Below are 12,255 nucleotides of genomic sequence, written 5' to 3' on the forward strand. Positions count from 1 at the left end.
GTGAGCAAATTAGAAAAATTTCTTCCTCCTTCACAACTATTGTACCGCATTTTTTTCTTTCTTAGCTTCTTCTGAGTGTTATCAGGTCGGATTTTTTCAAATCGCTTTTTAGTTTCTTATTAAACAAGCTTTTGCTATGTATGTATTTTATGTATTTTGCTTTAATTACAACTTGCTTTATTATTATTTGCTTATGCTCTGGCTCCCAATACTAAGCAACTTAATTCAATACAAACAACTTGAATATAAAGAATTCAACAGTTTTTCTACTGCTCTGACTGCTTGATTTGAAAGTAGATATAAAATAGAGTCGATCTGCAAAATCAATTAATTTTCAATAGCATTCTCATCGATGTATATTAACTTTAATATAATTCTAACACTACTACTACTTTGTACTACTTTGTACAGCAAGGGGGATAAATATATATGTACTAGTAAGTATGCCTTGGGCGTACTCAACTCAACTCCTTTCCTCTATTTCCTTTACAAGGATTAACAAGGCAATCCCAGCAGCAATTCATCAACACCACACCGCATTATCCGATAGTTAATCTCATTGTAATTGATTCTGCCAGTAAAAGCCTTTTGTATACGATTTGACAGCATCCATACCTCTTCTTTACCCAACCGATTTGTTATCACCTTCAGACCACTAACAAATTGCAGCGTATTAGGATTCTCAGCCAGCAAGAAACGATTTTGTGCTGCATAGGGCGTAAGAATATTCCAACCAAATAGTCCTATGGGTGCGTAGTGCCCACACAGAAGCACACCATTTGATGTCATCGCAGATGCAGCGCATTGTACGCCACGCTTGCCGAGCAATATATGATTCGATATAGCTGAACTTAAGCCGTTCTCCCAAAATGTGCTATTGTTGACGATGTCCAATGGAATTGCCACTTGTGCGTCATTCGAGAACGAATGGAAATAAAGCCAACGTTGGACACCCGATTCTAAAGGCGTTACAGATAGCCCAATTGTACCTTCTAGAAGCTCAAAGCTCTCACCCGCGATAGTATGTGTACTAAAATCCGGATCAGGATAGGTGTATTTGTTTTCAATGCGCCATGACTGCGCTCTCTGTACGTCATAGACCACAATACCAAACCCCGTTGCATCCGCCATATAAACGAAGATTCTTTGGCAGCGGCCATGTGGTGGTGGATCCAGTACATCCACATATGGTGTAACAAAGCGACTGATGCTGCGTTTGAACATAGCTTCAGGTAGACGATAGCGATGTAGCGCTTTGTTTGTAGCTAAATCAATGACGACAATTTGGGGCGGACAATATTGGGTATTATCTATCTCGCCACTATCGAGGATCCACATTCTGCCACAGGGATCAATCTGGAAAAAGGCTAAATCGTTAAAAAAATGTATGAAAGTAGGAAATCGGAAAAACTACACACATGGACACGGCAAACTGAGGTAAGCCCATTGCAGTCTCTACCATGTGACCAATGCCACTCATAACTGGGATACGGTTGCAGCTCTGTACCATTTGGTCTTCGAACATTTGTTAGATAGGCCAGCGAATAGGGCACGCCTTTGCCAAAACGTGGTATTGTAATAAAAATCGTTGGCCCTCTATATCGCGCTGAAATAACAGAAGTACACACATGTACTTATTTATTATTTATGTATCGGGGTTTTAGTAAGGATATAACAATTTAAATAGAAGATTCTAAAAATATTTAATAAGTTGATAATTTCAAAACGTCTCAATGGAACAGTATTTCGAAAAATTTTAGTCGAAATTCGAAGTCGGGGCTTACTCCTGTTTTCAGTTGTAATATTGTAAAAGTTTAAAATCTGGAGAAAGAGTTTGATAGGTAATATATAAAATATTTGAAGCCTTCTAATATAGATTCCACGGCATTTTCCGTTTTGACAGATTTCCTCCGTTTTTCGGGATAACAATATTTGAAAATTCTCTTTGAAGTCGCTAAGAGCTTAATTACTTAATTTACTATTTAAGTCTTAATTAAGTTTATTTTATTCAATATACGATGCAGAAAACGATTTATTTTAATGATTTTTTATTTTCTTTTTTTTTAACAAATTTGCTTGAAGTTTAACGTAGCTATAGATTATTCTCTCATTTTTAAAGTTATTCTTCTAACATTTTACACAGGTCTGCTTTTCAATATAATCACTAGTGAAAATCATCAAGATCGACCACTTTGACATATGATGTAAGGCTGCTTTAGGATAAGCTTTCTGTAGTCCAAGGCCTAGTATAAAATACCGCTATCTCAAAAACTGGAGCCAGCCTGACAAAACAGGAGGACTCCATTGAATTTAGAAGGCCTCGATTAAGTAAGATCAACTATCAAAGCTTTTTGCTAAAACACAAGTTGAAAGTCTAATTATAACCGTCCTACTAGACAAGCTGTGATATCATAGATATACTACTGCGAAAATTCGAGTCAAGATATTAACTATTAAATGTTCCAGTACCGGTCATAATACAAAAAATATGGCAGCCGTTAACGAGTCAAAGTAGTAGAATCTATTCCTTTTACAGGAAATAAGTCCATATTATCCTGAAAGGGTTTTGCACTGTACACTTAAAATACCAAAATTTACAAGAACGGAAAGATAACGGATAATTTAATGGACCGAAAGTTCTCTAATAGGGCTCTGGAAAGTTTGAAGAAACTTCAGAGTTTTATCGAAAATTACTCTTCAGCAATGAAAATCAAGCTCAAGTTCTCACTCAAGTTCAAAATTGGTTCGACTGAATTACTTCCTCGGTTTTGGAGTTTAAGGTTGTTGGACTTATTTTTATAGGCTTAGGTTAAATCACTGGTTCTTGCTAACAAGCCAGCAACGTTGGAGTAGCTCAAGAATAATATCGTGCAACAGATTCCAAAGAAACGTTCACTGTAAACATGCAATTGGTGGTCCTAAAAAAGTTTTTATGGGATATCCCTATTTTAATATCTGCAAATTTAAATATTGAAATACGATACATCCTTTTTCTTTTATTATTTAAAGTTAAAATCCACGGTATGATTATAGAGCTCACCCCATACTCACGTGAATAATATACATCCACATCGATTGGTAACGGGCTATCTGGATTGTAACGCCCATCACGCAGTGTTGCCTGCCGCTCGGATTCACTAGGGAAACCAAACTCTAAATTACGCGATTCATACATATTTATAAGTTCTTTATATCGGTAGTTCTGGCGTTGAATTGGCTGAGACCTTCGACTAATATAATCGTAAGATTGCGTATAGACGCAGAAGCTGATGAAGACGAGGAATAAATACCCTTGAACGAAATACCTTAAAAGAGATAATATATGCAAAAGCTATAAAGTCTCTAATTGTGGTAAAATAAAAAATAATTTAAATAAATATTCAAAATTAATTTGCCAAAGAGGGTGGAATGTATGAATTAGATTTTAGCACATTTCTGTCAGACCGCGGTAAAAAGTATTAGTATATACATGCTTATGAACCTGTTTTATAATTATTATTTATTGCACGAATTCTAAAATATTTATATAATACATGCATAAATTTACAAATACAGTAACATTTAACATATACATATAAGTACACAATATTTAGGTATGCATATTCAAGTCTAACAGGAGAAGTGACTTTTATTGTTGTTTACCAACTTAGCCATCATATGGAAATAATTTATGAACACACCTTTCAAATGACTTTATTATAATTATTTTTGTTTATATATTTTTAATTGTTATATTCTTGTTAATTATTTTTTAACTTAAAATTCACATTTGAGAACGTGCCAGTTTTTTGACTAAATGACTATGGCAAAATATGCAACTGTCGCCAGTTTTTTTGTTTCTTGGTAATTTCGTCATATTCAACATTCACAAGTTTTATCACTAGATTAATCAAAAATTTTAATGCTACATATGAATATATATGCATATACATATATAATCATCTGAGAATTTACCCGCAAAAAAACGTTAAAGCCAAGAAGCAACAATAAAAATACTATATATATGTATATATACCTATGTATTGTATGTATACATATGGTATAATTGGCGCTCACATCCTTTTTGAGTATTCAACCAAACTACCCCTCTTATTTGTGATGCGCTTCTTGATGTTTTTCCACAATTGGAGAGACCACTAATTTTACGCTGGTTCTGAACGGGAGATGTTTTTTATGAGGAGCTTTTTTATGGCAGAACCATAAAGCCCTACCGAAGGGCGACTGCTATTACAAATAACTTATTTTATCAATTTGGCTTCAAAGTTTTATTTTTTATTTTTTTTAATTTTTTTTTAGCCTGAAAAAAGTTATTCAAAGTCAAAGACTGGATATAAAAAAAAACATGTGGGATAAAATTTAAAAAAATATTGATTTGTATTTTCAAAAGGTTTATTATTATAAAATAAACTGGCTTTTACGACTATTTATTATATATTTATTTATTTACTTTTTTTCAATTTTTTCAAGCAATTTAAATGGAAATATCGATACCAGCTATGGGTTGAAACGTAGGCCCGAAAAGGGAAGTTAAGAAATTAAAATATTTCACAAAAATAAGTTTCATTAAATTCTACTTCAGAAAATTGGCAATAATATTTCTATCAGAAATCGATTTGTAGCACCTTTCACACTTAGTATAAAAATGTCCATGAAAAAAGATTGAAAATGATGTAAAAAAACTGTAATGTGCTGACCTATAATTTCATTCTTTAAAAGTGGTCTGCTCATAATATACTTTTAGGTTTACATTCTCCATTTTATGTTCCGAAAATTCTGTCCAACAGCGGAAGCAAAAACTTCCTAAGTCTGCAGATAATTATAAAAGCTTATTACAACACTTATACTTCTACAATCGGGCACTCACATTTTTCTAATAAACGACGCGTTATACTGGAATTTCGTACTAAGCAGCGCGACTAAAGTTCACCGTAGGCGCAGTTAAACCGTACTAAATGTAATATTTCAATAATTTGCCATTAACAGTAATGATCGCTTGAAGAGAAAAGGGAATTGCTTTTTCGTACAAGCTCTGCTACGCTGAATTTACACGTAACGTGTTTTTGTTGCTTTGTTGTATTTTTTTCTATTTCCATATCAAATACAATAAAAAAATACTTTTAGGTAAAATATTTGTTCAAAAGCAAGGTGACTTTTTAGTCGAAAAGTCGCAGTGGGCTAAGTTCGGTGAATACAGTTGCTTGGGATTGATTGCAGTGCGGTTTATGGCAAATAAGAAAAAAGAAAAGAATACTATTTCACATTTAGATACGAATCTTTATAAATATGCCACGTTTTGACACTCTGACAATACTGCGCTTGGCACGAATTATTTTTCTTTAATGCAAAAGAAAACACGAATGAAAATCTTTGGGGTTTTTAACCATATATTTCCCCAACTATATTTTTGTTTGTGCCGGCAGATTTTAAAACAGCCAACCATATCAAAAGATGTATAACTTTTATATAACGTGGGGCAAAATTAATCACCTATCGGAAGATGCCTAATTTTTGTAAATGGTGTTGTAAGCTAATTTCTGAACTAGACAGCTGCAGTATGTACATATGTATGTATATAAAGAGATAGGCAATGGAGCGCTATACTCCGCAAGAGTGTGGAATAATTGTGTTGATTTTTTTTACCAATACCGGGTCAGTGGTGTTGGCGCAGCGTGAATATCCACGTTTATTTCCGATTAGGAAATCATGTTTCGCTAAGTGGGCAAACTTTCCGGTGCTTAGCCGCACGATTCGAACAGATTGGACCACACGAGACCTTGCACGGCGTAGCCACCTCTGGATCGGTCCTTCAGTGGAGAATGTCATGGATGTGGCTGCCGATGTCACTGAGAACGAGAAATACCAACTTGTCGATGGGGCACGCAATAAGGCATTACCAGGCGGACCCTACAACGATTTTTTGTGAAAGACTTACCCATGTTCCCGTACTAAGTTGATACAATCAGTGCATCAGCTAATGCTTGCTGACCGCCGGTCATGTGTGAATTAGCGATCAAAAAACGAAGTGGACGATTTTGTGTAAAAAATCACCTTGACTTTCTTTTTGGGCCTACTTGAAGTCGCGGACTTATGCCAACAAGCCTGAGACAATCGCAGCACTTAAGGAGAATATTCGACAGGAATGCGAACAATTGTCATCTGACATCTTGCGGAAAATCATCGAAAATGTGATAAAACTAGGACAAATTGGGTATCAACACTGGCGACAGCCACTTCATTTCGGTTATCATTTTTCCACTGCACAGAAAAAACTGAAAGGTGCAAATAAATATTTATATCACTCAAATTAATTTTTTTATTTAGTAAAAACGTTATTCAAAACCAAATTGGTGGCTCAATTTTTAGCCACCTTGTACAAGCTCTTTTTTATTATATGTAAAAAATATATGGCGATATCTATTAACCGTATTTCTCTACTTCTATGGTCTTAGGGAGGCATAGTAAATTCAAAAATTGTTAGCCATTTTTCTCAAAATGCGTGCATTTTAAGTTTATGACACTATTGCAGTAAAAGATTGGGTTGGGGGCTTGTGTAGTAGAGATATAAAAACATATACTTAAATATACAAGCATCATACTTAGCTCACGAAATATGAAAAGTCACCTTCTGCTTTGAAGAAACCTCACGTGTGTATGTATGCACACATATATAAGTATGTTGATACAAAATTTAGACTGATTTTATTAACCGGTTTCTTCACTTAACACGCTGGTGTGCACATGAACAGTAAATATGCAATTATTATGCCTTAAATAGCTTAAATTTGATTGGGGCATACGGCTGCATTAATCGCTAAATTGATCAAAAGATTATTTGTCTATTGTTTGATTTTAGTCTTTGGACGTGAGATTGCTTTTTTGTGCTTTGTTTTCTTTTTGTGCTTTTTACAATTTAAATCTTTTGAAGATAAGATTTACATAGATTGAATGAAAGGTTCAATGCCATGTAAAAGTTGTATTTCTAGTCAAGTTATATTTCTTCAACGCTTCCATTGCACACCTCATTTGGAGAACCGCTTAAACATCTAAGCGAAAGGTTACTAGCCAGTATTTTGTTCCGCTCTGTTTTTTTGACAGCATCCAACCGGCCAGTCAATGCACTATAAATATCTTAACTTTCATATGTTTAAATTCTCTTTTTTTGGCATTTCAATATTTCATTTGCAATTTGTAATTCCAACAACAAAATTGGCCAAAATTTAAATACGCATTTACCAGTGGCCACACAAATTTACAAATTTGCAATGAAAAAGGCACAGAAAACAAATTATATTTAAATAGCAAGCCATATGCGATTATACATGAGTAGGTACATAAAAACCTGTTGAAACAATATTATCAGAATTTAACAAATTTCACGCTATTATGATATGTGAATAGTAATATAATATTTCATTTGCGGCTATTTTTATGCAAAAATAATAAACTAAAAGTATTGCATGCTTGTACGCGGGAATAATTTCACAAAAACCATTTGATCAAAATATGTACGTGTGTGTTATAGTATATATGTTTGTATGGATGCATACGCACTAACAAATATACATACATGTGTGCATATCCATGAAAACAAACTTATTCTTTTACGTGTAAATACGCGTTAATTTGAAAATGCGCAACTGCAAATGTGTGCGTGCGAAATACTTGTAAGCGTTTTGCAGTGAAAAACAAAGAATAGCCAGCGAACACACTAGTTTATGAATTGTGCAAGAAGTCATACCAGTTCAAAAATGACTGAAATTGTACCGGATGCAAAATGACCAATTAGCGCTGTATGCAAAACAAGTATTCTTCTATTGCGACACTACATGGCAAAATGTAATGTTTTTCTGGGTATTGAACCAAATCAATTTTTTTTATGAAATTTGGTCATGAGGAAAAAAGTTATTTCTTCGATTTTCGAAGTCAGCCTCCAAAATCGAGATTTGGGACTTCGAAGTTCGAAATAGGGGATTTAGTAAAAAAATTATAATAATTATTATTATTTATTAGGAAAAACATATAGATGTAAAACCTATAAGGGAGCAAGCTACAATGGCCATCGACTCCGTATATAACTCTTTAGCATTAAAAGTATATTAAATTACGCAAATTACATTGCACTAAAAAATTATAATTTCCCAAAATATTTACATAGGATGGTATTCCTAGCAATTTTTGATACTGATTAGAAGTTAAATGTTTTTATCTAATACTCTCTAAAACCAACCAAGTGTTGAATATATGACCGACGGACACAATATTGCTGCAAAAGTGGCATGTTGGTTTGGGCTTCCGTGAGAAGATGTTGTTGAGTTATTTGCGTATGCCTGATCCTTAAACGCATGAAAATGGCTGCTTCTAGACGAGAGACATGAACCGAACTTAAGAAGGACAGGAATTGCGTTGAGGGTGGCCGTCGCTCGCTTGCCGTCATTATATTCACATAAGAAATGTGAAAAAATTTTAAAAATTGTACTGTAGTAATCCCGAATAAAGGTAAAATATAATATCAGCGGAAAAGACCAAGCTATGCACACTATTATTTATAAAACTCTTGATCCCTCATGGCACCCCAAAAACAAATGTGAATGGAATGCTATAAAGAGTTTTTGCAGCACTGCCGAGAAATTTCAATGACTATTTACGACCGTATTGTTACTTGGGATGAAACGTGGGTTCATCACTATGACACTAAAGAAGGAAGTTTATATAGTGGAATTAGGAAAGCGCCGGCTCTTTTAAAAAAATGTAAGCCACTCCATCCATCGAAAAGATCATAACCTCAGTATTTTGTGATTCGAAAGAAATTTTATTGGTTTAGTAATCGAAAAAGTGTAAACTAGAAACTAATTTAGAAGATAGCCACATTTATTCTTTAGAGCTACCCATGAAGTTTGAAGAAAACATCACCGCTATAGACTGGCAAGATCGCTGTGTGCAACTTCTTATTAAAATGAAAACAAAAGATCTCAACATGGCAAGTCAAAAAGCACAGCCAAGCGCGACGCGAGTTTATAAATATTTAGACTACTCAAAAGGGGAATCATATATTAAAGAAGATATGCGGTTAGCTGACATTACGACAATTTTCAAAGCAAGATATGCTTTACTGAAGCTAAATGCAACTATGTATGGAAATACTCAGAAAATATGCAAAATATGCTACTTATACGAGGAAGAAGAAATGCAGCACTTCTTAGGAAGATACACGCTACTGAAGGAGATCAGAACAAGATACCTAAACACAACGAAGCTAAATGAAGCAGAATAAATAGATATACTTAATGGCCACAATTGGAAAAGACTACCTTGCTTTAAATACTCAGCACTACGCTACAGGGATTTTCTTATTGCAGAGTCTAATTTTTGATTAATTTTTGAGCTGTGACAGACAACATTGTTATTGACACAAATTTATTACAGGATCGGGGACTTTCTCACCGGGCCCGGAGTTCTCAGAGGGGCCCGGACTCGAGAGTAATTCGAATTATATCAATTAGATATAATTGGAAAGGGCCCGGATATGCTCTCTACTGCCCTGTGTAAAACCCTAAAATCAGAAAAGGTAAGGTAAACTGTCTGTCGGTGTTTTGCATAATACACGGCGTGGGTTTCGAATCCACTGTACGAAATTGGTTCTTACTTATTACTTTTTGTTTCCGAGAGAAAAGAGATCATCATAAAAAAAAATTATGTGGCAATTAAAAGCGCAAAGTTGCAATAAACGCAGATTTCTCGGTTGAGATATTTTTCAGAGAGCATTGCAAAACTAACTTCAAAACATGTTGGATTAACCTCCTTTTAAAATCATTGTGATTGTAATTCATTCCTTTCCAATTTTTAAATAAAACAAAAAAAGTGTATTGAAGCTATTATATTAAAAATAAAAAAAACTTATATTAAAAGTAAAATTATATTCAATTTAATTTGAGCTGCTTACATTGAACGTCCCTCGTAGTTCACTAACATTGATGCATGATGCTGATGGATGGTACTACTCGTAGGTTAACTCACATAATGATGATGCATTCCCTATCAATTGACCAATTGCTTGCAAGGAGAAAGGATAGCAGACCAACTATGACTACTTCACCTGCAAAGCAAACTGGTCGTAATGGGGTAGTTGAAAACTAGTGCGTCTGACTGCAGGGTACGTAATATATATACGCGTAAATACCTATGTACACAAATGTGTCTACCCTGATTCCGACAATAAGACACATACGCATGTGCGAGGAAGTATCTAGGCGAGTCAATAGTTCAGCGTAACTCCACACCCAGCACTTTGTGGCAATTAATGCAGTTGGTCTTATTTACATTACGCATTGTAAACAATAAAAGTGGCAACAAAGATACCCAATACGAGCACTAACAAAAAGGAACAATATCAACAGCAACTAAAACGAATATACCAATAATAAATTACAATAAATTACAATACGTAGCATTTTAATGCCAGTGTTGCATGCAATTTGTAAGGGCTTGCAATGTTTGCACTTGCACGTTGTTGTAACATTGTTGCACAAAGAGCCGAAAATGATGCATAGTTGACAAGCAATAACAACAATAGTTGTTTTTACCATGTACTCCAAAACTACTGTTAGGATAAACACCTCCTTCCCATCGAAAACATCCAAAGGTACCCATACACAAACATATAAGTACATATGTACCTACATATATAGGGGTCTGCATTTCAATATAATATTACATATGCACATACTTGCAACTATAGGAATAGCTACATACATTCTTTATTTTAGGAGATATTTTAATCGATATTTTTTATACAAAAGTTTGAAAGCAATTTCATAGTTCCGTGATTGAGGAGAACCTTTTGTGCAAGGGACCTTTTGTAAAAACTTTCTTTTTTTTGTATATCTTATCACAAGCTTGATGTGGAATTTTCTAATACTATACCTAAATATATATGGAATTGGTAGATACGCGTATATCTCTGCCAGGCGAACAAAGATATTGGGTTGCAGTCTTGAAAATTATCTGTCTGCTAGGAAGAGTCTGTCTGTTAGAGAAGTTGATACTAGTAAAGTCTTGAGGGCACAACAGTTTCATCATCTAGATTATTTTTCCTTAACGCTGTTAGAGTGTGAAAGTTATTACCGATTCTGATTACTTTATTGTATGGAATTAAGGCACTAAATATTTATTTCTCTTTCTTCTCTAACAACGACTTTTTTTCATCTATCTTTTCTTTTCGTACTATCAAATCCTTATCTTATTGTTATTGTTAAGTTGTATACACACTTATACATCGGATTGATGAACTGTTGTAGAAATTTTGATTAAGAAATTTTCATGTTAAAATCATTCTAGTTGCATATAATAATGATGAAGTACTATTAAAAAGTGTAAGTCTTACTTTGTACTACTGCTATGAATAAATAATAAAAATAAATAAAAACAAAAATAATAATGAAATGAATAAATAATAAACAATAAGTCTTAAAATCTTGCAACTAATTTATGCCAGGTCCGACTCAAACTCCACGGTTGAGCCTCTTAATATATACGGGTATTTATTTATACATATAATATAGCAAAACAGTCAAATCCTGAACAAATCCAAACATATTTTAAGAATACCAAAAGATAAACAAGTTTTTCCTAAACAGCAAACAAAGAAACAGAAACTAATATACAAGTCGTGTACCTAAAACAGTAAGATGAGGTATAAGTATACATACAACTGTCAAATACGTTGGCAGTCAGTCCAGTATTAAAATAGTGTTAAGAACTACCCTAAAATTAAATTCAAAAAAACAAAATATTTTTCCAAAGTTAAGCAAGTCCTTAACTATCTTCCGGGTCTTTAACTAGCGTCGCTACAAACATCAGCAGATATAGAATAGTTATTTTTAAATGTTATTATTATTCCCTCGCCACTTTCCACCCCGCATATCGCACAAAGCGGGGTCCATTTCACTAAACACGACGTCATTTAAGGAATGCAAGTCGGTTAGGCACTGTTTTGATGATTAAATTTATTGTTGGCTTAAAAATGTTCGCGTTATGTTGCATGTTTTAAGAATAATAGCTTTTTGCATTTTGTGATGTATGCATATCGGCTTTAATGTTCAAAAGTTGTAGGTTATTAACAAAACTTTTGTGAACTATCCCAGTTGCAGAGGTACGGTTTTTACTAGATTTTATTTCCAATTTCTGTGTATGTATATCTTTATATATACTATACATGTATTAGGCCAGGTCGATTTGTGGGGAGACAAAAAATCGCCC

General features: G+C 33.9%; 1 protein-coding gene across 1 annotated transcript; it reads right to left on the reverse strand.

The window, feature by feature from the left end:
* Window positions 1–490: 490 nt before the first annotated feature.
* LOC128871626 (major royal jelly protein 1-like) lies at window positions 491–9,969 on the reverse strand. The gene is made up of 4 exons (XM_054113523.1): window positions 9,941–9,969; window positions 3,052–3,305; window positions 1,419–1,606; window positions 491–1,356 (listed from the first exon to the last, which is right to left on the reverse strand). Exons 1-4 carry the CDS (start codon window positions 9,967–9,969, stop codon window positions 496–498), a joined length of 1,332 nt encoding a protein of 443 aa, XP_053969498.1. The 3' UTR covers window positions 491–495.
* Window positions 9,970–12,255: the final 2,286 nt, after the last annotated feature.

This window comes from Anastrepha ludens, chromosome 2 (genome assembly GCF_028408465.1).
Source record: "Anastrepha ludens isolate Willacy chromosome 2, idAnaLude1.1, whole genome shotgun sequence".
NCBI classification, from domain to species: domain Eukaryota; kingdom Metazoa; phylum Arthropoda; class Insecta; order Diptera; family Tephritidae; genus Anastrepha; species Anastrepha ludens.

Excerpts from the sequence above, each read along its gene's own strand:
- LOC128871626 (XM_054113523.1), bottom strand. The coding sequence starts at position 9,969 with ATGTTAGTGAACTACGAGGGACGTTCAAT. Across the intron at positions 3,306-9,940 it reads AACTACGAGGGACGTTCAAT|GTATTTCGTTCAAGGGTATT; the intron begins GTAAGCAGCTCA and ends ATCTCTTTTAAG. Across the intron at positions 1,357-1,418 it reads CCTCAGTTTGCCGTGTCCAT|ATTGATCCCTGTGGCAGAAT; the intron begins GTGTGTAGTTTT and ends GCCTTTTTCCAG.